This window comes from Aspergillus uvarum (assembly GCF_003184745.1).
Source record: "Aspergillus uvarum CBS 121591 unplaced genomic scaffold BO82scaffold_19, whole genome shotgun sequence".
Classification (NCBI taxonomy): Eukaryota; Fungi; Ascomycota; class Eurotiomycetes; order Eurotiales; family Aspergillaceae; genus Aspergillus; species Aspergillus uvarum.
Window position 1 is genome coordinate 323,245 of NW_020291316.1, and position 24,373 is coordinate 347,617.

The 24,373-nt window shown below is 52.3% G+C and overlaps 4 protein-coding genes across 4 annotated transcripts; 3 read left to right on the forward strand and 1 right to left on the reverse strand.

Moving 5' to 3' along the window:
- Positions 1 to 17: 17 nt before the first annotated feature.
- BO82DRAFT_382638 (AAA family ATPase midasin) lies at positions 18 to 14,926 on the reverse strand (the record flags this gene model as incomplete). Its single annotated transcript, XM_025637949.1, has 25 exons — positions 18 to 1,326; positions 1,369 to 1,448; positions 1,488 to 1,568; positions 1,614 to 1,704; positions 1,747 to 1,850; positions 1,890 to 2,106; positions 2,149 to 3,339; positions 3,442 to 6,924; positions 6,977 to 8,573; positions 8,613 to 8,647; positions 8,678 to 9,040; positions 9,071 to 9,164; positions 9,204 to 9,395; positions 9,429 to 9,559; positions 9,590 to 10,029; positions 10,066 to 11,968; positions 12,056 to 13,185; positions 13,222 to 13,884; positions 13,915 to 13,963; positions 14,027 to 14,234; positions 14,271 to 14,464; positions 14,495 to 14,516; positions 14,586 to 14,630; positions 14,661 to 14,704; positions 14,744 to 14,926. The coding sequence occupies 25 exons, from the start codon at positions 14,924 to 14,926 to the stop codon at positions 121 to 123; spliced, it is 13,746 nt and encodes a 4,581-aa protein (XP_025493193.1). The 3' UTR covers positions 18 to 120.
- Positions 14,927 to 15,159: 233 nt separating this feature from the next.
- Positions 15,160 to 18,364, forward strand: BO82DRAFT_391244 (chloride channel protein). The gene is made up of 7 exons (XM_025638560.1): positions 15,160 to 15,399; positions 15,456 to 15,976; positions 16,038 to 16,141; positions 16,194 to 16,346; positions 16,397 to 16,511; positions 16,558 to 16,649; positions 16,700 to 18,364. Exons 1-7 carry the CDS (start codon positions 15,248 to 15,250, stop codon positions 18,170 to 18,172), a joined length of 2,610 nt encoding a protein of 869 aa, XP_025493194.1. The 5' UTR covers positions 15,160 to 15,247; the 3' UTR covers positions 18,173 to 18,364.
- Positions 18,365 to 18,657: 293 nt separating this feature from the next.
- BO82DRAFT_307692 (CTD kinase subunit gamma) lies at positions 18,658 to 19,858 on the forward strand. The gene is made up of 2 exons (XM_025632296.1): positions 18,658 to 18,936; positions 19,011 to 19,858. The coding sequence occupies exons 1-2, from the start codon at positions 18,778 to 18,780 to the stop codon at positions 19,599 to 19,601; spliced, it is 750 nt and encodes a 249-aa protein (XP_025493195.1). The 5' UTR covers positions 18,658 to 18,777; the 3' UTR covers positions 19,602 to 19,858.
- Positions 19,859 to 20,174: 316 nt separating this feature from the next.
- On the forward strand, positions 20,175 to 23,880 carry BO82DRAFT_373629 (YagE family protein; the record flags this gene model as incomplete). The annotated part of the gene is made up of 4 exons (XM_025637378.1): positions 20,175 to 20,866; positions 20,929 to 21,415; positions 22,206 to 23,742; positions 23,804 to 23,880. 4 exons carry the CDS (start codon positions 20,175 to 20,177, stop codon positions 23,878 to 23,880), a joined length of 2,793 nt encoding a protein of 930 aa, XP_025493196.1.
- Between the last annotated feature and the right edge of the window lie 493 nt (positions 23,881 to 24,373).

The window sequence follows — 24,373 nt, forward strand, 5'->3', positions numbered from 1 at the left end:
TCGGAGCAGCTATCATGCATGAAATCTATTTGCGAAACTATATGCAACAAGTATATACAGGAAATGCTAACCCAAAACTTTTGTATCTACCCCTAAACATGACACCGCCCCGTGGTAGCACTAAGAAGAAACATCCACCACCTCGGCGAACCACTGCTTCAGCGCCGTCGCCAGAACCGCGGGGAGCTCCCGCACATCACGCACAACCAGATAATAAGGGAAGGGGAATCCTTCGAGGTAGCGCTTCATCTTCAGCTTCATCTCGCCGCTGCCGCTCTCCAGGTCCGGCTCGAAGCTGGCCTGGGTGAGGTCGAGGATGGAGCTGCCCTTGACTGCGTCCACGATGATGAAGACGATCATGATGCGCTCCTCCTGCGCCTGGCGCACCAGGCGGCTGATGGTCTCGTGGTCCTCGCAGATGCCGTCGGAGATGATCAGCTCGAGCTGCCACAGGTCGGCGTTGCCGCCGCCGGGGGACTGCTTCCAGCGCGCCTCGCGGAACAGCGCGATCGAGTCGGCGATCAGCTTGCGCACATTGGTGCCCGTCTGCTGGTAGCTGAAGTGCTGGAAGACCTGGGTGCCAGCCTCGGAGGAGAACGGCTTGCCGAACTCGTGCGCCACCCGCACGTGGTCCTCACTTCCGAAGCCGAGCACGCAGAGGTCGCCGGCCTCGAGCATGCTCAGACTCTTCGCCACGAGAGCCAGGGTCTCGAAGGCCAGCTGTCCACTGCCGCTCTCCAGCATGGACTTACTGTCGTCGACCGCCAGCATAATCTGGTAGTTGCGCTTCGAGGGGATCGACCGCCGCATCCAGATCTTGTCCCGCTTGTACTGCGAGGCGATGTACGGGATAATTCGCTTGATGTTGAGCCGCTTGCCGGTGCGGAAGTCACCGCGGAGTTTGGTCGCAAGCGTGGGGGCAAGGATAAGCCGCAGCTGCTCCGTAAGCGACAAGGAGAGATCGGTGGTCGCAGACTCGTAGTACGACCAGAGTCGTTGAGCTTCGTCCCGTGGCGTGAGCGGGGGCAGGGTCGAGGATAGATGAATTGCAGCCAGATGTGCGTCGACCTCATCCAATTCCTCATCGGCTGCCTCCTGGCCTGCAGTGGCATCTGCCCGCTCCTGGCTCTGAAGGTTACCAGGGATGAAAGCGCCAGCCGTCTGCGACTCAGCGGCGGCGCCTCCCTGGTCTAGCTGCATCTCGTCTTCAAGTCGGTTCTCTGGGAGGTCCTGGATATTGTCGTCGGTGATGTCTGGCAGGAGTTCATTGTTCTCGTCCGGCTTGACATCCGATTCGACGCCCTTATTCTGGTCCAGAGCCTTGGCCTGTTCTTCGTTGGCTTGACCAAGCGCTTGGGTATCGGCAACGTCGTCTTGATCCGCCAGATGTTCGAAGTCGGCATCCGCCATATCAGTATCCTCAGGCAGTCGGGTTTCGGCCTCCTCATCTTCCTGCTTGGAAGCATCCATTATCTCCTTCTGTCGACGATGCCATTGCTCGAGGACATCGCCCAGTTTCTTGAACGCTTGGAGTTGAGGATCCTCAGGGTTGGAATCGTTGGCGCCGCCTTCATCCTTATGCCTTTGATTCTCATCTCCTTCCTGTGCAGCACCGGTCTTCTGCTCCTTCTCGTCAGAGGGATCAGTGGAGCCACTCTCTTGTTGCGCGTTACCGGACGAGCCTTTCTCCTGGTTCTGATCTTGCTCGGCCCCAAGGCCACCGTTGACAGCTTCGCTAGGAGCGACTTCCTCGCCAGCAGCCTCGTTCTCATCGCGTTGGGCAAGGAAGTCATCTTCCTGATTCTCTTCTTCCTCTGCCTCTTCACCGGCCTCATTCGCCTCATCATTACCTTCAGCCTCGTCCGCGTCGCCCAGCTCATCATCGGGACCAGCTTCCTCGGTCTGATCAATCTCCTGCTCCTCCCCATCCTGTTCCATGGTCTCATCTTCAACGCCGTCTCCCTCCATTTGCTGCTCTTCTTCCGCAGGAGGAAGGTCATTATCCATCATATCATCATCAAAGCCGTCGTCTTCCTCGGGCTCTTCGTTACCCTTCTCATCGCCATCCAATTGCATCTCCTCTGGAAGATCGAGCGCCTCTTCTTCCTTGGCATGTGGATCGGTGACATCCATGTCTTCACGCCCAACAGCCTCACCCTCCTCATCAGGAGCCTCTTCACCCTCTTCGTCATCTTCTTCCTCTTCCTCCTCTTCACCCTCCTTGTTCTCACCCTTTTCAGCTTCCTGACCAGGTTGCTGGTCCGGCGCGGCCGTCTGCTCGTCGTTCTCCGCCGCTCCCTTGCCCTCTTGAGTCTCAGTCTCCTTCTGTTGATCATCGTGCTCACCATCCCACATCTTCTCGTCGACAGCCGAGGCATCGAGATCATCAACGTCGCCCACCTCTTCGTCGATATCATCCTCTTCGTCTGAGCCGCTGTCATTTTCGTCTTCATCGTCTCCCTCCTTCCTCTCACCTTCTTCGCCTTGCATCTCCTCCTGATCCATGTTGACCGCATCTTCGGAGTTCTCGATCTCTTCATCGGTCTTCTGCTTGTCCTCCTGGGCGAGTTCTGTCAAGTCCTCATCGTCGGCTACATCTTTGCTGATGTCTTCGGCTCCCTCACCCTCTCCAAGACCGGTGCCACTCTCCAACTGGCCAGACTTGCTCTCCTCCGTGGACGACTCGGACGGGCTACAGAAGCCTTCCGATGCGATCTGCGTGAACGATTTAGCGAGGATGTAAGACATCTTACATGTCTCTTTGTGCACCGTCAGGTAGCGATCGACCACGTCTCGACAGATATGCGCGAACTTATTCAAGATCGGCAACAGGGTCGCCGTCAAGGCAATGGCGAACGGAAGGCTGGAAGGCGAGCGGGTCTGCAGGTGCTGCAGCTTGCCAAGGACAGACTCGAGGGAAGTCGAGATGTCCGCCATACGAAGAAGCCTGAGGGCTCGGACGAAGAAGTCGTCGCTCCGGGACAGCGCACCAGGGGCGGTGATTTGCGACGGAGCTTCGTTCAGCTTCTGGATACTGACAAGGATCTTGTCTGCAGCAGCAATGAGACTCGAGTCGTATTCCTCGATGGAAACGCCAAGATCATGGCTCTCAGACTCATATGCGACGGCATTGACCTTCGACCATGGGATGATCTGGCCCAGAACAAAGGACAGGTCAGGACGCTCCTCGGTCCACGTGGCGAGGTCGAAGTTCAGCCTGGTGAAAGCCGTGCAAGCTTCTTCCACGGTGGTCTTGTGCACACGTGAAGCCATTCCCCCAGGCAGCTCCGGGAGATGGCTCAGTGTGATCTTGAGGCGGTCAAACGTGTCCTTCCAAGCCTGCAGGCTCTCAATCACGCCTGTAGAGTCGACGCCGGAGAACTTGGCATGAACTCCCATGACAGTGATCGCCAAGCCAATGATAGGAGCCAGCCATGCTACTGCCCTTGTAATATCATCTCTTCCATTCGAGAAACTTGAATGGGCCTTAAAGATAGAGAGGGGATCAGCGGTCCAAAGGTTGGCGACCTTCGAAAGCAGTGAATCAAGCGATTTCAAATTAGAAAGTGCGGGAGAAATCGAAGTCCTCTGCTTACGGACGAGGTGCAGGAGGTGCTCCACAGATCCCGAGCTTCTGGAGATCTCGACGTTGCTAAGATCCTCAGAGTAGTCGCGCGCCGCTAAGCGGGCACGAGGCAGCAGGTCCAGGAAACGGTGGAAATATGAGTCTGCCTTCTTGATCAAATTTACGTCGGCGATGCCAGCTTCGAACGCCGGGACGGTGGCAAGGACTTGTGGAACAGATGCCTGTGCCTCCAGCAGACTGGTGTTGACGTTACGTTTAACACCCATCTCGTAGATCCGATGTAACGTGTCGGCATAGAAACGACGCTTCTGAACCTTGAGATGCTGGACATCATCCTTGTTCTCTTCCGTCAAGGTCTTCGGAGTCTGTGACTTGAATTCCTTGATACTCTCAACGACATATTTGACAAAGCTTTCGAGGTCTTCAGCAACATCGAATTCTTTCGAGATCGAACCATACACCTGCATCATGCTGCTAGCAGTGTTGTCAGGGTTCTTGAATCGAGGTGGTCTATCGACCCAGGCTCTCTCCTCGGTCTGACACATCGCCAGGGCTTCGGGGAAGACAAAGGAAGGAAGAATCATTCGTTGAGGAGCAGCCGTATCCTCGTTGTCCTCTGGCATGTCTTGCTCCAGGATAGGCTGAGCCGGCTGGGCCAAAGCCTCTCTATACTTGCGGACCAACTTGAACAGTTTGACGTGTGACCGTCTAGCACTTTCCCGGAGGGCGACAATGTTGGTATCCTTCCAGCTAGCAAGCTGAATTTGCTCCTTAATATTCTTCTCAAGAGCCTGCCTCTTTTCAGCCAACAATTTAAGCACGGGAGGTTCAAACTGTCTGTAGCGCTGGAGGAAATTGTCAAGAGCAGACGTGAGTTGACTCAATGACGGAAGATCTTCCACATAGAGTAGCAACAAGGACTGAAAGTTCTTGATCAGTCGGAGACGCTCGCTGTACTGTCCAACAGTGGTAGAGCGGAAGAACTGTTCCAGAGTCGCAGTAACCTCTTGGATGTGGTCCTTCAGTTCCATTTCACCGGATTCAGCAATCTGGATCGGAGCCCGGACCAAGGCCTCATAAGTGATGAACCACCATGAGCTGACATCCTTGAGGCATTTGTCGTTTTCCAAATCTAAGAGTTTCGCCCAGGTAGTCAATTCAAGTCGCCGCCAGCCAATGATAGTGCCTGTGATCTCGTCATACAGGGAAGCTGCTGAATATTCTCTGCTGGCCACCAACTGCCATTCATATACAAGGCCGTGAAGCTTTTCAACCTTAGTAAGGAATTTAGCAACAGGTTCAGTGTGCTTAAACTGGAGAATTTCTCTGCAGCATTGAATAACGTCTGCGAGAACTGCGTGGTCGGGCCAGGATTTCTGGATTTGAGCAAACCGAGCTTTCGTCGACAGAGTCAGGTCAACAAGCTTCTTAGCTTCGACCATATTCGAATCCACGTAAAAGTTGTAATTCTTTCCTGAGGTGACTTCGCCTGATTTCAGAGCATCCTCAAGCAGCAGCAGAACGCCGGAAAGTTGCTCCTTAGGTTGACCATCAACGGTCAATGAGCCGTTGTCCGACCGTAAGGAGCCCAGCAACAGAGATGATTGCTTGACATAGGCCGACAAGACTTCGGCTTGATTTTCGGAGTTGAAGAGCTTAGCGTGCAAAGATGCAAGTCGGACGGAAATTGCTTTGGGGTCGACACGGCTTGACACCTTTCCTTCTTCATCTGCATTCTCGTCGTACGTTGGGAATAGTTGACGCAGCTCGTTCTCGTCGACTTCCTCTGCATCCTCCCAAGATCCCTTGTAATGATACAGTTCGTTCTTACGGGCTTCTTCCTCTTGATCCTCCCGCAACTTAACTTTCCAGAGAGCATGGAACTGTTCGAACAAACGACGAAGAGTGTCGCGTCCGCTCCGAGTGGAGATCAGCCCCTTGTCCGCGTTCTCAGCCACTCTGAGCGCTGATAATTCGTGGAACCACAGATCAGTGTTCAGACTAGATTCGAAGTGAGACTCCTTGTGGATGCTACCAGAAATGGGGTGCACGAGGCCACCAAGGAACGGAGTAGTCTCCCTAATGGCTTTGATGATTTGCACATCACTGGACTGGCGAGACTTGATCGAGGAAAGGAACAGACCCAAGTCAAGAAGTTGTAGGAACCGAACGACTAGAGTCGTGATATCGTCGTAGGAGCGGTAGTTCATCGTAAGGCGTCTACTGAGCTGGCGAATGTTTTCACGAAGAAGATCAACCATCCGCTGTGACTCCGCATCGCTATCGTCTCCCGCAAAGTTGATGTTCTCCGGGTGGCGCTCAAGGACTGATCTCACAAGACTTGAGAACTCACCATGAAGGATATTGAGTTCGGAGGTCTGCGGTCTGGTGACAGAAGAAGGTGGGGGTGCCGAACCGAGGTTACGCAGTTCTCCCTGTATAATTTCCTGCCGCAAATTGGACACTTGGCCAGAGAAGCCAACCTCAAATGACGAGATAGCTTTGCCTCTTGCCGTTAGCTCTATCGAGCGCTGGGCATGCCTCTTCCTCTGAACAACCAGGCCCAACGAGGGATCAAATGGCTTATCTGGAACAAAAAGCTGCAAGAGAATGACAGCTAACTGAACAATACCGGCGCCTGTGCTATCCATCTGTTCCGTCATCAAGGACGACAATAGGCGCGGAAGCTGGCTTTGAGCGAAGCTCTTGAAGAAGTGGTTGTCTGGCAGGTTTGAGGCTAAGTTAATGCTCGGCAGCGAGAAGCCCTTGTGTGATCCTTGAGATTCGACACCTTGGAGGAAAGAAACAACCTGCTCCAGAGATTGCGGCTCGAAGAAATCTTTGTGAAGGATGACAAGCTCCGCAGTCAACCTTGCCATTGCTTGTCGAAGAAACGTGACCTGATTAATGGCAAGCTCGCCACTCGTAAGGGTCAAAGCCTTGGAAAGTGTTTTCTTCTCCATCTCCAAAGCATTCATCTGACCCAGGCTTGTGGTTCCAACGTAGACCAGTCTTTCTAACAGCGACAGAGACAAAGTTCCACTGACTGCAGCGCCGAAAGCCGACGAAGGTTCACTTCCCGCGTATAAAGAGAGCCTGTTCAGGATGACAGGGATTTGAGTCTTCAAGCTTGAAGCATCAAGGGGCTTGGCGGGACGTCCAGCAAGTAGCGGCAGGATTGATTGCACGACTTGGTCTTCAACTATCTGGCCGTTACGTAGAGAGGAAAGGTCGTGGTATTGACATAGCACCTCGAATTCAGTAGAGAAGTAGGGCTTTTGCAATGCATCCGCATCTGGCACGCAAGCTGCGAGGTCAACGACTGTTTGTCGTAGGTCCTGATATATGTTAGCAATGAAGAGCATGATATATAATCACAGAAGTGCTTACCTGGATTGGGTATCCCTCGTGACCGCTTGAAAGAATGGCTTCCTGAGCTGCAATCAAAGACTTGCGGACCTGGCTCAATTGAGACAAATCAAGATGTGTCTTGGTAGCAACTTGGGTAAATTCAAGGGCAATATTCTCCAACTCCAGAAGAGCCTTCAGTTGATCCTGTGTGGCAGAAGTAGCTGGCCTCCAGGACTCCCAGAGTCTCTGCATGCTCAAGCCTGTGGTCAATGCCCAGTTCTCATGGAAGCGATCAAGAGCTTGGGAGAATGCCAGAGCCAGTGGTTTCAAAGGGGCCCACCCATCAAGCAACGCGGCAGACAACTCTCTTCCGAGCTGAAGGTAAATCTGGAACTCGCCCTGGTCCACCTCGGTTGCGGTAGTCAAATTGTAAATGTCGGAGCAAAAATTGATCATTGCACGAAGTGCAGGAACCACTTCGAAAACTTGAAACACGGTTTGATCTAAGCTCTGGATAAAATCGTAGACAGCCTGGCCGCAGTCGGACAAAAAGGCTCCCACTGGCTGAGTTGCATCTTTCATCAAGGAAGGGATGCGGCCAGAGGCGAGAGAGCGTTCCAAGCTGGTCATTTGGCTTGGCTTGAGATGCTTTCCTGATTCGTTAGCCCGCAATAAACCCTGCTTCAGGTCCTGCAAGCCGAGCTTAGACTCCTGGAGTTGTGCCAGGACCATGAGCCAGCCAAGAGGGACACTTTGATGCATTACCGATGCAAGAGGTTCGTTCACGAGAGGATGAAGGGGTTGATAAATGCCCTGCGTAGCGACCGAGGCAAAACCAACTGCGAAGTCCGCTTTGATGCAGTCGAAAGGTCTGCAAGACGAATTGTCATGTATGACGGAAAGGTATCGCTGCAGGGCCGCCAGAAGTGGATCATCCGCATTGACAGAGGAATAGAACGGGAGGAGCCCCTGTACGCGCTGAAGATATGAGAGGTCCGCGATCGAGAGATGATCCAAGCACGCTTCATGTAGTAGAGAAACCGACTCATCGGCTTCGAAAGCCGTGGTAACGTCCAGATTCCACAGGGACCGAAGACGGTACAGTGAGGATTGGCAGGTGTAAGCAGGCACAGTGGAGATAGCGAAGCTCAAATCTTCCTGGGGCAAGAATGAGATCTCGACACAGCGATTCCGCATCGCCCGAGACAGCTCGCCGTGGCGAGGGTCCATAGTCAAGAAGAGCCTGAAGTTGGGGTGCGGCTTTATAATGCGAGCATTTCCATCCTCTGTACGTTGTTCGTTCAGGATCAGAGTTCCGTTAGGTTCCGTCAAAGAGTTCAATCTGTCAAGGACGGACGGGTTACAAAGATTCGCATTGTCAAGAACAACCCACTGTCCATTCTGAACTGCCTGTGTTAAGACACCCTCTGTCCACTCAAAACCGACTTTCATTTTGTCCATCTTGTCAGAGATGTCTGATAGACGCTGAGCCCGGTTGGCATATTCTTGGAGAAGAGGTTGGGGGTGGGATTCATACAGCTTCACAAGCGAAGCAACCACACCGTCAAGCGACACATCCGGGCTCTGTAGACTCTCATAGAGTTGAAGAGGAATAGACGAAAGGTCCGCAATGTCTCTCGCGGCATACGCGGAAATTATCTGTCGCTGAAGATACTGCGCGATCTCCAGGAGCAAGGACGAGACTTCCCTCTTGTAATCGATTTGTTCGAACCCACCGACCAGATCCATGGTGTCTGTATCAGCGCTCAGTGCCAATTCAACCAAGCCGGCTCCGTTTAGCGCGGCGAGCTTCCTGATGAGGGTTGTCTTGCCACAACCAGATGAACCCACCAAAATGCTCGGCCAGGATTGTTCGACACACAGCATTAGTGATTCGAGGACCGACAAGTCCCCTGGGAGAATCTGCATTTGGGGATCCGAGGTCTGTTGTAGAACTGAATCTCGCCGCATAAAGCCAAGTCCAACCTGCATGTAGCCTGGTGTCAGGTTATGGTAATAGCTTTTCGGGGCCGTGAGAGAATCTCCAAAGACCTGCCCAAACAACCGAGACACCACGCTGCGGTCTTCCTCACTTCTGAACCGCTGAGAGATAATAATGTCCAGGAAATGGACGGCAGGCACTTGCAGGTTCCCTCGATCAGCCAACTGAAGCCACCTCTGGATGTCTCGCAGGTTAACCTCCCAGGGGCCACCCAGCGCGCCTAGCCTTCGCTCTTGAATAGCTTTGTTAAGCAGGGAGATGAACTCGACGAGGTTGTCGGTCTGGGTGGCGGGACTTCCAGGGAATAGCTTGGCACAGATTCGCCTCAAATCAGTGTCGGTAAAGCTATCGGCATATACCACAGTAAATCTGTTGACAAAGGACGCCGGAAGACCTTTCCGGCCACCACCCTGATGATGCGGGTTCTGCGCAGCGAAGAGGACAAAGTCGGGGTGTCTCTTGAATGTTTGATCAAGTTCGGCAACATACACCATCTGACGGTGGTCCAAGCAAGCATTCAACCCTTCAAGAACAGATTGTGAAGCCAGGTTCATCTCGTCGAGAAGAACCCAATCACCACGTTGCATTGCTTGCAGGAATGGTGCATCACGCCAAGCGAACTGCCCAACATCGCCTCCTTCCACCGGCACATCAGAACCAAATAGGTCCGTCAGATCCGTTTGCTCAGAAAGATTGATTCGAGTGAGCGGTTTTCCGAGAGCCTTGGCAAGCGCCGTGACTAGCGTCGTCTTTCCAACACCCGGGCTGCCCTCCAGAAGGATAGGCTTTGGAAGCTGCAATCCTCGAGCAATTCTTACTGAGTTGCCGATAGTAGTAGGAGCATCCATGATGAACTCGGGATCGGGTCTTCCTTGTTCATTGATGGGAAGATTGAAAGGTCCGACACGAAGGGAGGTGCCATCAGTGTCAATAATTGACTTCTGCAAGTAAATGTTGGAAGCATCAACATTGAAAAGTTCTTGCAGCTTGTCTAGACACAACCGACGATTGCCTTCAAGGTCATTCAAAGCTGTCGCAAGGATTGCTGCAGGATTAGCGCCCAAGGTGTCAACAAACACCATTGCGGCACCTTGCACCACCGCGAACATGGGATCAGAGCTCTGACACCTGTTGACGAACTCGACCCAGCCAAGAAGGTCACGAATGGAAAGCGAGGATGTTGTGGAGTTTTGGAATGTCATCTTGAACCACTTGGCGAACTGCAGCATCGCTTTAGGCACGTGCTCCGATTCTAGCTGAAGCTTCATCCGAAGGATCGGCAGAATGTCCTCGTCTTCAGAAAGTTGAGGAGCCCATATTTCCGTCATACGGTTGCGAAGAGCGGCAGAAAGCTCGCGCTTTCCATAATCACCTCCAGGATTCATAGTAGACAAAAACTGGAAGCCCTCATGAGCAACCACCATGGAGTCAATCGGACCCTTTTCGGCAAGAAGAATAGAGCGATGAGGCTCCAGAACACTGTTCAACCTCTCCAAAACGGAATCGTCGGCAAGTGAGATCTCATCAAGAAGGAAGAACTGGCCCGTCTTCATAGCCGTGATCAAACTTCCATCAGACCATTCAAACAAGGCGTTCAGCCGAGCGAGATTCTTTTCAACTCGAAGTCTCAACTCAGGATCAAGCGCTTGTAGTTGCTCTGCGCTGATAGCACCAAAAGCCTGTTTCAAATCATCAACAGACACTGACTGATCATCCTGCGAGAACATAGTTCGTAGGTCACTATGTAGCTGGCTTTCGATCGCCGCCCTGTTCCTAACGGGTCTTTGAGCACCAATAAGGTCGCCTGTTTCCAAGTTCACATGTGCGTTGATAATATACAGTTGTTTTCTGCAAATCTCGGCAACTGCTTGGCACAGCTGAGTCTTACCACATCCAGTCTCACCTACAAGCAGAATAGGCTCGTTATTCTCGAGGGCGGTGGAGACAAGAACGAACAATCGGCGCATCGCCTTGGTCCACACAATTCCTGGAGCTAGCTGTGCAAGATTAGGAGCGCGCTTGTCCATTTCCGAGGCGCCATAGATGACATCCTCGTCAATCCGGACTCTCATGACTTCCTCGATCACGCTCTTGACTGCAGCCCTCTCCTGAGGATTGCGCACTCGCTCTGCCAGCAGCATGAAACCATTGATCGCCAATTGCTCCCGATCATCAGCACGACGAAGCGCCCATCTGAAAAGATCACGCAGGGTTGCAAAACTGTTTTTCTGTTCGAATAGTCGGTTGGCCTGGCGCAATAAGGAGAGTTTGCGGTAAACCGACACTATCCGAGTACAGAACGAAGGAGCAATCTGTGAGCGCTCCTTCAAGATATATTCCAGTTCGCTTTCGGGAATGTCGTCGAAATGAAGCTCCAAAAATCTGTTCCGGAAGGCGCGAGATAACACCTTTCGACCACCGTAGAGACCGGCGGGGTTCTGTGTGGCAAACAACATGAAGTTGGGATGCGGACGCACCACTTCTTGAGTCTCTGGGATGAAGAGCTCACGATTATCATCCAACAGTCGATTCAATGCTTCGAGGACATCGGAAGGTGCCAGGTTCAATTCGTCGAGAACAATCCAGTAACCGTTTCTGAGAGCCTCTACCAAAACACCTTCTTGGTAGCGGAGGGTGCCATCGTCGCTGGAGACGTAAGTTCCCAAATACTCTTGAAGATCAGTATGCTCGTGATTGTTGATGCGGACGAACTGGTTCCCCGAGACCTTGGCAAGGAACTCAATCATACTAGTCTTACCAGCAGAGGTCGGACCTTGCAGCAAAACGGGGAAGCGGCGCGTGGAGCTTGCTCGAACTAGATTTTTCAGGTTCTTCTCGATAAAAGGTGTGATGATATAGTGAGGTTGTTCTTCGGGTTTCAGATGACCACGACGCATCCAGTAATGTTTGAATTGCACGTAGTCATTGCCGTCGTTTGGTGGCTTGGGTGTCTGGCCCAGGAGTGCTCTGGAGTTCTTAACGTTGCTGAAGATATGCTTCTCGAGCAAAGGTGCTAACAAACGCTCCGACTCTTGACTGAGGACGGTCAGGAAACTCATAGAGAACCCCTCGTAGATTGCTCTGCGCAAGCCGTAGATATGTGCATGATCGGCTACGTAGACGAGCGCTCTGACAAGGGTTCTGATGCTGAAGTGTGGACGCTGCCCAGCACCGTCAGTGAGCTTGTTCTCGGTATTGAGCCTCTTAGCTTCCATGTAGAGCTGTCCAAGATCCGGGACTGCTCTGGCATCAGTCAACGCCAAATCGCCGAGGTACTTCTGAATCAGAGAGAGCAGGTCATCTAGGTCGCTATCGGGTGACTGCACATAGAACTCCGTGAATCTTGATCGAAGACCAGGGGGAAGGTCCTTCTTGCCTGCATCAGTCGCAGGATTCATTGCGCCAAAGATACGGAAATCAGGGTGACCAAAGACGCGCTCCACATCACCCGCTTCGGAGAGCAAGACGGATGGTGAACCTTCGCTACCATGGTGGAGAAGACTGGCGATGTTCTCGAGAGTATCCGGTGAAGCAAGGTTGACCTCGTCAAGAAGAACCCACTCGCCGTTACGCAGCGCTCGGACAATCTTTCCTTGAACGAAGGCAAAGGCAAACTTCGCATCTCCTTGAGATACTTGCGACTCGAAATCATTGAGCTGCGCTGCGAATCTGTCCCATCTCTGCCGCAAAAGTTGGTATTTAGGTGAATCCAACTTTCTCTTCTTCGCGGGTTGTTCCTCAGCGCCTTGAGAGCCCTGGTCTGACTTGAACACTCCATCAGCCAATCGGACTGCTTCATGCCAAAGATGTACTAGGCGAGCCCAGTTCCCTGCAGTGACACTCTTGGCGACGGAATGAAGGAACTTTTGGTTCTTCTTTGCCGAGAACGTCAATTCGAAAAGAGAGACAAACTCATCATGCATCGGTACAGCCATTGTGCGAATGTTGACTGGCTTGAAGCCACCAAGCAAATCAGTGCTTTCACTCTGCTGGGACAAGTTGACCACCGTGAGCTTCTGTCGCATCAGCGTAGCAAGCTGTTGAATGACCGTGGTCTTGCCAATACCCGTCTCTCCCACGAGAAGGACAGGCTCGGCCATTTGCACAGAAGCGGCAACTTGCTCCATCAATCCCAAAGCAGCTCTCGTTGATGCAAAGCGAGACGAAGAGGCAGCAGCTTTCGTGAGAGATCCGGTTGGGACCTTAATCTTGCGACATGTTTCTCTGCCAAGAGTGAGGCTGTTGCCTTGATCGGAATAGGTAGGCGTTCTCTCATGCATACAGAAGCGTGCCCGCTGCGGTGAGATATGCATGGCTTCAGCAACAACCAAAGAAAGGGAATCCGCCAGGGTCTTTTCAGGGATATATTTTAGAAACACATCCACGACGTCAAGGAATATCTCATCCTCGGCACCCTCTGGCGTCGCTTCATAGCCAGTTTTCGCCCCCAGACGCTGAAGCCGCCTGTGCATTCGGCTACAGAGCTTGATCAGATCACGAAGACCAGGAGTACGTCCCTGGGAGCTCTTAATTGCCAGACTTCCATGGAAGGAGGCACAAAGCCTTTGATAGACATTCATGATAGTGGCGACCCGAGATTCCAGGAGAGGATATTTTTGCGTGATAACCTCTCGAATTTCGTCGATCGCGAGGGAGTCAATCTGGACGCGCTGCCACAACCTGCTTCCTAGGATATTGGTACTCGGGGCAATTTCTTCGCCTGCGATATTGTAAGAAGACTTCATGGTTGCAATTATCTTGAAGCCTTCTGCGCATTTGATTCTTTCCTTCCTGCTAGCTATGGTCAACTCTCCCCGCTCGATGATCGGAAGGATAAGGCCAATGACTTCGGAAGGCGCGCGATCTAAATCTTCGATCAGGATCCAACGGCCTTCTCTCGCCGCCTTGGTCAAAACACCAGGTTGCCAGGCGAAAGAGCCTGTAGCTGGTGAGGTCGAATACATCCCCAAAAGACTCTTTGCGTCGGTCTGTTCATTCAAGTGTAGCGTGACCATCGTCTCCGCCTGTCCCATGGTTGCGGCGACATCGTTGATTAATGTTGTTTTCCCCGAGTTCGGCAAACCAACCAGCAACATAGGTCTAGCAGATATTAGTGCTGTCGCGATTTTCCGCAGGTTTCCAACGGCGGTCGGCGTTTTCACAATCGAGGACGGTTGAGAAGAAGTATTAGTTTGTCGTGGAACCAACACTCCGCAGATTTCGGCGGTTCTGGAAGTGAAATATTCTCGGAGCTTCTCAATCTGCGAAAGAGTATCGGGAGTAGATCGGTTCGACCTGGCGAGCTGAACCTGCTTCTCCAGTGTGGTCCACCGACGTTCTTCCCACAAGCCAAGACACCGGTAGTCGATTGTGGTTCCCTCCCATTCGCCCTCCACGATATCGTCCGCAAAATGAGTTTTGATTAATTCCTCTAGGGCAGCATCCGCTGCACGCATGTATAGGGCGAAGCATCGTATGGAGAGGTATCTAACGGATCGGTCGGGGTGTTGGAATAGCGATTGGAGCTGAGAGGGCGATACAGCCTTCGAGAAGACTTCTGGGTCATAGGAAAGAAGCCTGAAGATCGCTAACAAGAGGCTTCGGATGGTGGCATCATTTATTTGTGAAAGAGTTAGCTCACCACACGCAGCCAAAGCCGATAGAGGTCCAGCCCGAGCAATGGCATATTGGCTTGCAAAAGGTCGGAGGTTTGGTGCGAACGGTAAGACTCTAGAAAATGCGGAAAGAATATCGATTTGATCTAGCTGAGAGTCGGATAAGAGCCACCGTGCTGCCAAATCCACAAAAATCGGTTCGTACAGGCAAAAGAAGCCTTCTGTGCATCCGGGCCTCAATGCGCCAACCGCAAGCGCATTCAGGTATTGGGTCCCAGAAGCTGTGTGAATGAGTTCCGCAATCTCATTCGGAAGCTTCGCAAATAAGCGGGACTCATCAAGAGTCCCCTCGTAGGCAGGTCTAGCGTCCATGCTGAGCCCTACCGCCAAAGGAACTCTGGTTATGGGATTCAAATAGAGAGGAGGAGGATACAAACTTCGTCTGATTGCAGCACCTTTTTTTTTTCTCGCGATCAGTTTCTGCCGCGGGATTTCCGCCTTAGCCCCACTCTGACGGCTCCCACCGCCCTCGCCCCAGCCACGGAGGTTGAGATCAGAAGTCCGACAATAGAAACACTTATCGGGAACTAATCGGAGCACGGATATCGCAGGGGAAATCGCCAACCTTGCGGCATGGCTCATTGCAATGCGAACTGATATCGCAACCACAATCTTATTACTCTATGAATCGCAATGTCTTTACCACATGCTGGGTCAGGTATAGGGGCTCAGGCATCTCCTTCGCAATCGTATAGCGATGATCCAAGCCCTCAGAGCGAACCGCCGAATAGCGACACCTACCCACGGAGCTCCCGTGCTTCTTTAAGCGGAGGCTTACGCGAACCGTAAGTCCTAGAGAATGTGCTCTCCGTTCATGTGAGCTAACTTTACTACCACGTAGAATATCATTCAAACGAAAACAGAAACAGCGATCCAGGTTTAGCCTTTCGCGCCTTTTTCCTGGAGAAGCAACAAGAGAAGCCAGCTTCGGCTCTCCGCATAGCGACAGACAGCCCCCTAACGGCCACTCACTATCGTCGCGCGACGTATCTAACAGCAACGGAAACTTAAATCACAAGGATTCGGGCTTTCTGGATTGGTATGTGGAGGGACCCGGTAGACGGGTAGGATATGATGACCTTACGGCGATCGATTGGATTTTTGAATACACAAAAGAGCGACAAAGAAAACGACTACTTTATGCAAATGGGCAGGGACTTGTTGGATATGCGCGCAAAATACTAGATGCAAGCAATGTTTGGATTGTATTGATTGCGACGGGAATTCTGGTCGGCATCATCGCCGCCTGCATCGATGTTTCAAGTGACTGGCTAGCAGATCTCAAAACTGGCTACTGTAGGAACGGGGCAGGAGGAGGCAGGTTCTATCTGAATCGGAGCTTCTGCTGCTGGGGACATGATGGTGAGTCGATTCCACTTGGTAGAGGCTCAGATCAACCATATTGACATGGCTTGCTGGCTAGACATCAATAATTGTTTGGATTGGACGCCTTGGAGAAAGGCCCTAGGAGTTACTTCACGCGGTGGCGGCTATGCAGTTGAATATGTTTTCTACATTCTTTACTCTGTACTGACCCCTGTTGCTGGACATTACTGTGAGACGCTAATGCAAGCTACAGGTGTTCTTCGCCGTCTGCGCATGTGTCCTGGTCAGGACATACGCCATATATGCGAAGCATAGTGGTATTCCCGAGATCAAGACCGTGCTTGGTGGTTTTGTCATTAGACATTTCATGGGGCCTTGGACCCTTGCTATCAAATCCCTGGGTCTGGTAGGTATATACAAAAACTACAACCTAGAATTTTGGCTGATTCAGAGCAGTGCTTGGCTGTCGCGTCTGGTATGTGGCTTGGCAAAGAGGGGCCTCTTGTTCATGTCGCTTGCTGCTGTGCGAGTTTGATAATGAAGCCATTCCATAGTCTCAATCACAACGAAGGTACTTACACCATGAGACAATCAAGCAATATATGCTAATCGTGCAGCGAGGAAACGAGAGGTCCTTTCTGCTGCCGCCGCAGCCGGAATTTCTGTGGCCTTCGGAGCGCCCATCGGAGGCGTTTTGTTTAGCTTGGAGGTGGGTTACCAAGTCCTTGGTGATGAGCCGGGCTAACTTTGACTGGATAGCAACTAAGCTATTACTTTCCCGACAAGACTATGTGGCAGAGTTTTGTATGTGCCATGGTTGCCTCTGTGACCTTGCATGCGCTCGACCCGTTCCGCACCGGCAATATAGTTCTCTACCAAGTCAAGTACACGCATGGGTGGCATCGCTTTGAAATTATCCCATTCGTCATACTTGGTATCGTCGGAGGTCTTTATGGAGCCTTTTTCATCCGACTGAACATGAAGGTTGCCAATTGGCGCCGTTCACTAAGTGTCCCCCGACCGATTCTGGAGGTGTCAGCCGTAGCTCTTCTGAGCTCATTGATTAACTTTCCGAATCTTTTCATGAAAGCTCAAAACTCGGAGCTCGTGCATTCTCTATTTGCAGAATGTAGCACCGGAAGTGAAGATCCGTTCGGCTTCTGTAAGGTCGGTGCGGTATCGGCTAGTACAGTTGCTCTTCTGTTGGGAGCTGCCATCCTTGGCTTTTTCCTCGCATCAATTACCTTTGGATTGGACATCCCTGCTGGTATAATCCTTCCCTCGATTGCCATTGGCGCCCTCTATGGACGAGCTCTCGGCATCGTCTTCCGGATGTGGCAGCAAGCCTTCCCTAAGTTCTTCCTGTTTGGCAGTTGCGAGCCGGATGTACAATGCGTGACTCCAGGGATATATGCTATCATCGGAGCAGCTTCAGCCCTCGGCGGTGCCACTAGAATGACCGTGTCGATTGTGGTTATCATGTTTGAACTTACAGGTGCTCTGACCTACGTCATTCCCATCATGATTGCAGTCATGCTGTCTAAATGGTGTGGTGATATTTTCGGGAAGCGTGGTATCTACGAGTCGTGGATCCAACTCAAGGAGTACCCGTTCCTCGACCATCGCGATGACACCGCCCCACCCGATGTCTCTGCTCAAAAAGTAATGACTTCTATTGATGACCTTACAGTTATCACTGCCGTCGGGCATACGATCGACACCCTCCGCAATCTTCTCCTGACCACGTCCTACCGTGGATATCCGGTTGTTATAGACATGTCGAATCCTGTCCTTCTGGGCTATATCTCACGCAACGAGCTTTCCTACGCGCTGAAGTATGCGGCGTCCCCTTCCGAAAATGAATTATCCAGCACAGCGCAGGTGTTCTTTACGCACCAACCATTCGCAGACCCAAGCGAGACCCTGGACCTGAGGCCTTGGATGGACCAAACGCCGATTACGCTCAACAGCAACACCACCTTTCTCATTGTTCTACGAATGTTCCAGAGACTTGGTCTGCGCTACGTTCTGTTTGCCGACAAGGGTGTCCTGCAGGGCCTGCTCACCAAGAAGGATGTTTGGTCGATAGTCAGCGGGTCAGGCTCCCACAAGGACGAAACCCTACTCGAGCGAACCTTCACTCAACCAAGTGCCGCGGAGGAGGTTGGCTTGCTTGGTGATGATGACCGCACAAGTCTTGCCAGCTCCATCGAGCGACGGCAATCTCTGTAAAATGACGCAGGAAAACGTCGGACGCAATGATCTACCATGATATGTGACTTCGTCTTATGGAGGGAGCTGGGCTTACGTATCTATTTACTTTTTGAATACTTCTCTGCATATGATGCTGTAATCTTAGACTTTTCCATCATTGGTGTGGACCATTTGCCCTACTGCGGCTTAAGAGGCATTCACTAACTCCAGTGAACATGCTTAACCTCCAAGTCTCAAAAATCTATACACCAAATGCACCATGTTCCCCGTTATTACTAAGTACTTGGGTGATTCAAAAGTTTCTGTATCTTCACGGCCAGATTGATCTCCAGTCACTTGTCAGCAACCTATTGAACTTCAAACGCGGATGATATATATAGTTCAGTAGAACCCAAGAGCGGTGTAAAAGCGGACAGCGAAGAGGGCGGCGGCAAGCGGCAGATGCTCCTAGGACACCGTCCCCGCTCACCGCGCGCGCGTTATCATTTAATCTGGCGGCCGAGCTTGATTTCGGATGCTCGATTCAAGAGCCGAGCCGCGCAACAACTCCCTTTCTTCCATCTTCAGCCCTCAATAAATACCGCCCCGCCAGAGGTATCTGGGCCCCTCACCTATCCGCAACCATGATGGTCGATCCCTTCGAAGTGCGGATGCGCTTCACGGCGCAGTTGCAACACCTCAATGCCTCGGTCACATCATCCCAGAAAGCGGCGCACTATGCGCTGAAGTACCGCGACATGGACGAGGATCTCCACTCGTGCATTCTCGAACAATTAGAGCGAGTACGTGAGCCCCCTTTCCTCCTTCGTTTCTTCTTTGTTCTACATATCGACTAACTTACTCGCAAATAATCTAGAACAACATGAACAACCGAGCCAACATCATGTACTTCGTCGAGCATTTCTGCGAGATGGCCACGCGGGAAGACCACGCGCCCTACGTCCGCATGATCCAGCGCGATATTATTCGGATCGTCGACGCCGTCGCGCCGCCCGACGGCTCCGGGGCCGCGAACGTCAAGCACGTCCGCCGGGTCCTGAACGGGCTGCAGACCAAGGAGATCCTCTCGGCGGCGACGGTGGCGGAGATCGACGCCTTCCTGAAGGAGCGCGAGACGCACCCGGCTCACCTGGATCTGGAGGGGGAGGAAGACGAAGAAGGCGCGGGGGGCGGCGATGCGGCGACGGGGGCGGCGGTGACGGCGCGGGCCAAGGGTGCGACGCCGCGGGGCTCGCGCGGGAGGGTGGACAAGCGGCAGATCGAGCAGCGCATCGAGGAGGACCGCGAGCGCAACAAGCGGCTCCGGGAGAGTATGTGGACGGTCAGCGGGGATGACGGCGATGAGCATGGCAGGTTCTGGGATGAGGCGAGTGAGATCGGGGAGGATGACTTTCTGGCCGCCAAGGAGGAGCTGATGGAGCGGAAGCAGATGGTGGGTGCTCGGTGAAGGGTTGCCAGCTTCATTATCTTTGTGGTTCTTCATTGCGGGGTGATTTGCTGGAGTCTTGGGTGGAAAGGGAGTTTTGAGGAGTTTCTGATGCTTACTACTACTGATACTATACACAGCATGGTTTGGCGTTCTTCAATGGTGTGCATGTTCAGTGGAAATATCTTACGAGTTTCACAGCTCATCCATTGCACTATTTACAGTCGTCCAGGATACCCGAAAAGTAAATACTATATCATCTTCAAACGAAAATTGACCTTCATGAAACAACTAGAAATACTTGATCTATGCGCTAGTTCCTGCTGTATATTTAATAACCTTGCTTATACTCGCTGATATACTCGCTCGTATGAGTACACAAGAACACGGGACCCACAATTAGCATCCAGTCTCGATCCACTTTTCACCACCCGGATAAACCATATCGCCGCAACAATTTTCGATCAGTGCCTTCTTTACGCTCTCCGAAAAGAGGGTTTACGCAACGCGCAATAACATTTCTCCATGCAAAACAACTGGGAAGAGATCCGGGGGGGGAAATAATTTTTTTTTTCTTGGACGCTCTACCTTTAAATGTTTGCGCAGTTCATGACCGCGGCAAAGGGGCTATTTCACCGATCGACGGAATCCTCCAACGGAAAAAGCACACTTCCCCAAAAACTCGCCTGGGACAGCGTCGTTACTAGCGCCGCCGTCAATACACCGAAGAAGAAGATGGTCACAGCCACTAGACGGCGGAAATTTACCGCCGCGTCGTCCGCGGAGCCTGAAGTCAATGGAAATGCAAAAACGACGATCAACGGGAAGCGCAAGTCCGACTCCAACACCACCACCACCTCCTCCTCCAAGATGCAGAATAGCAGCAAACGGCGAAAGCGGGGCACCAGTCTAGAGGACGTGCGGGAATCTGAGGACGACGAGATGGCTACCGCCACAATGACGACAACGACTACTGCTAGCAATAAGAAGGCGAAGACGGTGGAGGAGGAGAAGGATAGTGATAGTGAGGTCCAGGAGGAGACACCAGTTGCTGCTGCGGCTGCTGCTCCCCCGGCTATCAAGAAGAAACATTTCCGATTCGATAGCGAAGAGCCAGAAGTGCCCGAGATGGAGGAGGAGGAGGAGACTGCGGAGACGCCGCAGGGCTTGGATGCGGACGAGGAGGAAGATAGCAGTGACGATGAGGCTCCCGAGGCCGTTGATAACTCCGCGCAACTGTCCAAGATCCGGATAGAGGCGAAGAGACAGGAGAGGGCTAAGCAAATGTTCGTATCTCCTTTCACGTGTCCTCGACTGCACATGAAACGCACTACTAACTACGGCACAGAGAAGAGCAATTGAAACGAGACAAGAGGAAACAACTCGACGATCTACGCAAGCTCCAGGCGAAGTCGGCCAGCAAGAAACGAGAGGCTGAGGATCAGCTCTCCGAAAGCACCGAGACCCTTCAGGGTACCACGACAGAAAGTGCCCGGAGGTCTGCGCTCCCCGCTCTGCTCCCGGACGATATCCTGAATGCCGCCCCCGACGTTCGGCCCCCGACCCCTCCCGCAGAAGAAATGGAGATTGTGCGACCCAAGCCCACCAAGATGAGGTTCCTGGACAAGAAGGAGAAGGCCCCGAAGGATTTGCAGATGGGCGACGTCACGATCCGTGTATTGGATGGAGATGTATCACGGAAGAAGTCGAAGACTGCACTCCCCCCCAAGTCCTCGAAGAGCAGTCAGAACGCGAGACAAGCCTGGCTGAGTGCAGCTCGCAGTACGGCTAAGGTCAACGGGATGAGAAGAACGGCTGGAGGTTCCTCGGGGTTTGTGCGCAAATAGCAGGTCTTTGGCGCGCTGAACTCCGTCTCGTAGTAGGGATTTTTAATGAAATCAAAAGTATATCCTGTATTTATTTCCTGTCTACATGCTGGCTTCAGTTCGGGTCTCCAGCGATGACTTTCGGGCGCTTTATGTTTCTTAGCAGAGTCCATCTTGAGTTCGAGGCTTTCGGATCTTCATGCAAGTCAGAGTCTACGGAGGGTTTCGAGCTTTCGAGTTCTCTAACGCGGAAGTCTGCCACATGAGAAATGCTCAATTAACCACGATATGCGCAGCCCCGATCTGCAGCTCAAGCTCGATGAAGCTGCCCGAACCCCACCTCGTAATGTATGCTTTCTTTTCTTTTCTTTTTTATTTTTTTATTTTTTTGCTTCAATGCAAACTATAATTGCTTTTGATAAGACGCGAGCATATTACCGTTGACTGCAGACCTCCACTTGCTAGTCTTTTCACTCAATGAATAGGCAGGATTGCGTTGGCGACATGAATTGTCGATGGGGAAGAAATGGCAGCGTTGGGCGGGCGCACGTGCGGAGCAGGAGGAAGGAAAGGCAAAGAAAGGAAAGGAGGAGGAGGAGGAAGCTCGGGCTTAGTCGTTGGACTGTTGGAGCTACTCTTGGATCTGCCATCCCATCCCGTCCTCAAACTTCATTTTCTCTTTTCTTTCCTTTCCCTTCACCACGGCCTCCCCACCATCCTCGGTGACGTGCCTGCCCCCCGATTGTTGCTCAATTTAAACAGAATCTGCTCTGTGCAGCATTCTGAATTCCCCTTTCAGTCACCCACCATGGTTTCCATCACAGAATCTTCTCCCCTCCTCCCCCAACATCAGCCGCCTTCCTCCACTAATACGTCACCGCGAGGAAACCGAGCCTCTCGGACGGTGACATTCAACCCATTGGCCACTGTCAGCACATATCACGACACTACCGCCGCAGACCCGACCTTTAGACCGCTTCATTCCGGTTCTTACCCTGCATCCAATTCTCAGAACGCTGGCCCACCCCGACCGACCGGCTTGTCCGCCTTAAATAGCAAGCTCCGCCGCCGCAATAGCCATGGAGCACCTTACAGCACCGCCGGTGCCCCATTCGCGACAGCCCCCAAGGTCGGACCGCAGCGAACGACGAAGAACGCACAGAAGCTTAAATTACTGCCCGATCCCGTGACCGAAGAAGAACTTGCCGACGGCGACTTTCCGTCCGATGTCTACTCGCAAATCGCCCGCATCAAAGAACCGACCGCCCGCAGTCACGCTGCAAGTCTGGGAAAGGCGGATCGAGAGCGATTGCCCCGCGTTACAGCCTACTGTACCGCCAATTCGTATCGTTTGGAGGGGGTGGTGCGGTTTCTCAAGTCCCGCGCAAAGACCCGCGGAGCCAACCCGAAGCTCTACGATGAGTGCGTATACTCGCCGTATGACTACGACTACGAAGCAAAGCAGCGAGGCACATGGAATCTTCCGAGCAACGGGCTACATTCACCGCAATCCCAACCGCCGATACGTCCTGCTGGAGAACGCCGGTACTCGGACAGTGTTGTGGAAGTGCAAGACAACACCAACGCCCGCCGGGAAGATCTCATCGACCTGAGGGATTCGGAGTCGCACCGTCAACAAGATGACCACGAAAGCGCCGTGGTCGATTCCACCGCATCGGCATCCCAAATAGAAGCAGCTCCTGATTTCGACACCAAGGTCCACACCCCGGAGGTGTTCCTCTTCGACTACGGCACTGTGGTCATCTGGGGCATGTCCCCCGCGCACGAGTCACGATTCTTATCCGATATCTCCAAATTCGCTACTTCCATTCTCAGTCCCGAAGACACGCAGGTCGAGAACTTCAACTTCTATTATGCGCGCGAATACCAAGCTCGGATCTACAACGATTTCATCTCCCTCCGTGACCCGCGGAATTACATGATCAAGCTCGCCATCTCCCATGCTCTCGCCCAGTCCGTCAAGACATCCCTGTTCGAAGATCTCGTCTCCGAGACCATCTCCAACACCGCACCACTCCCGGCCCAGATCGCCCAGACCGGCAGTGTGAATCTCACCCGGCGCCAGATCAATATGCAGGTCGGAGAGCTCTTCATCTTGCGAATCAACATCCATCTTCAAGGCTCCGTCCTCGACAGTCCGGAACTGATGTGGGCAGAGCCCCAATTGGAGCCTGTGTACCAGGCTGTGCGGAGTTACCTCGAGATGGACCAGCGAGTGAGTCTCTTGACGGAGCGGTTAGACGTCATTGCGGATCTGCTTGCCGTCCTGAAGGATCAATTAACTCACCGCCATGGTGAGTACCTCGAATGGATCGGTACGTCTCCCTCTCTTGTTTCTTTGGTTGTACACCTTCCTAACCCAATCCCTTTCTCCAGTTATCGTTCTCATCGCCGCCGAAATTCTTGTCGCGGCCATTAATATTCTAGTCGATCTCTACGCCGGCGTGGAATAAAGCGTGTCTTTTTTTCTTCTTCTCGGTTTTCCTACGGCGTCAGGCACAGGGATTTCTTTTCTCTTCGGGGAGATTTATATTCTTCAATGTTTCAACAATCAAGAGAAATTCTCTTCTTGCTTCGCTCTCATCTCATTGAAATCCTAAGGGACTTCGTGATCTGCATTTTTACCCGTTCCAGGCGGAGTTCTTTCTTTTTTTTACGTTTTGCTTCAGGCGCTATAGGGGTTTCGAAGAGGGCGGAATGCAATGGGAACATGTGTTGTAATATGGATTTCTTCGAGCTGTTCGAGCTTTTCGCCGAAGGGAGGGAGTCAGTCAAAGCTCTTGCATCATATCGGAAATATGTTTTCTATGCATAGCCCGGGCCTTTAACCAGCGTTCTTTGCTTTAGTTGTGTCTTGCGGAAAACAAAGTGAATTAACCTTGTTGTCTGCTTTATGTTGGTGACTGTACTGTATGTTGTTTGTTGTTCTTGTAGGGATGGGATGGG

Bases quoted from the DNA above. Each gene is read 5' to 3' on its own strand.
- BO82DRAFT_307692 (XM_025632296.1), top strand. From the start codon at position 18,778: ATGATGGTCGATCCCTTCGAAGTGCGGATGCGCTTCACGGCGCAGTTG. The intron at 18,937-19,010 runs GTACGTGAGCCC...CAAATAATCTAG, and splicing joins TTCTCGAACAATTAGAGCGA to AACAACATGAACAACCGAGC.
- BO82DRAFT_391244 (XM_025638560.1), top strand. From the start codon at position 15,248: ATGTCTTTACCACATGCTGGGTCAGGTATAGGGGCTCAGGCATCTCCT. The intron at 16,347-16,396 runs GTAGGTATATAC...GATTCAGAGCAG, and splicing joins CTATCAAATCCCTGGGTCTG to TGCTTGGCTGTCGCGTCTGG. The intron at 16,650-16,699 runs GTGGGTTACCAA...TTGACTGGATAG, and splicing joins GCGTTTTGTTTAGCTTGGAG to CAACTAAGCTATTACTTTCC.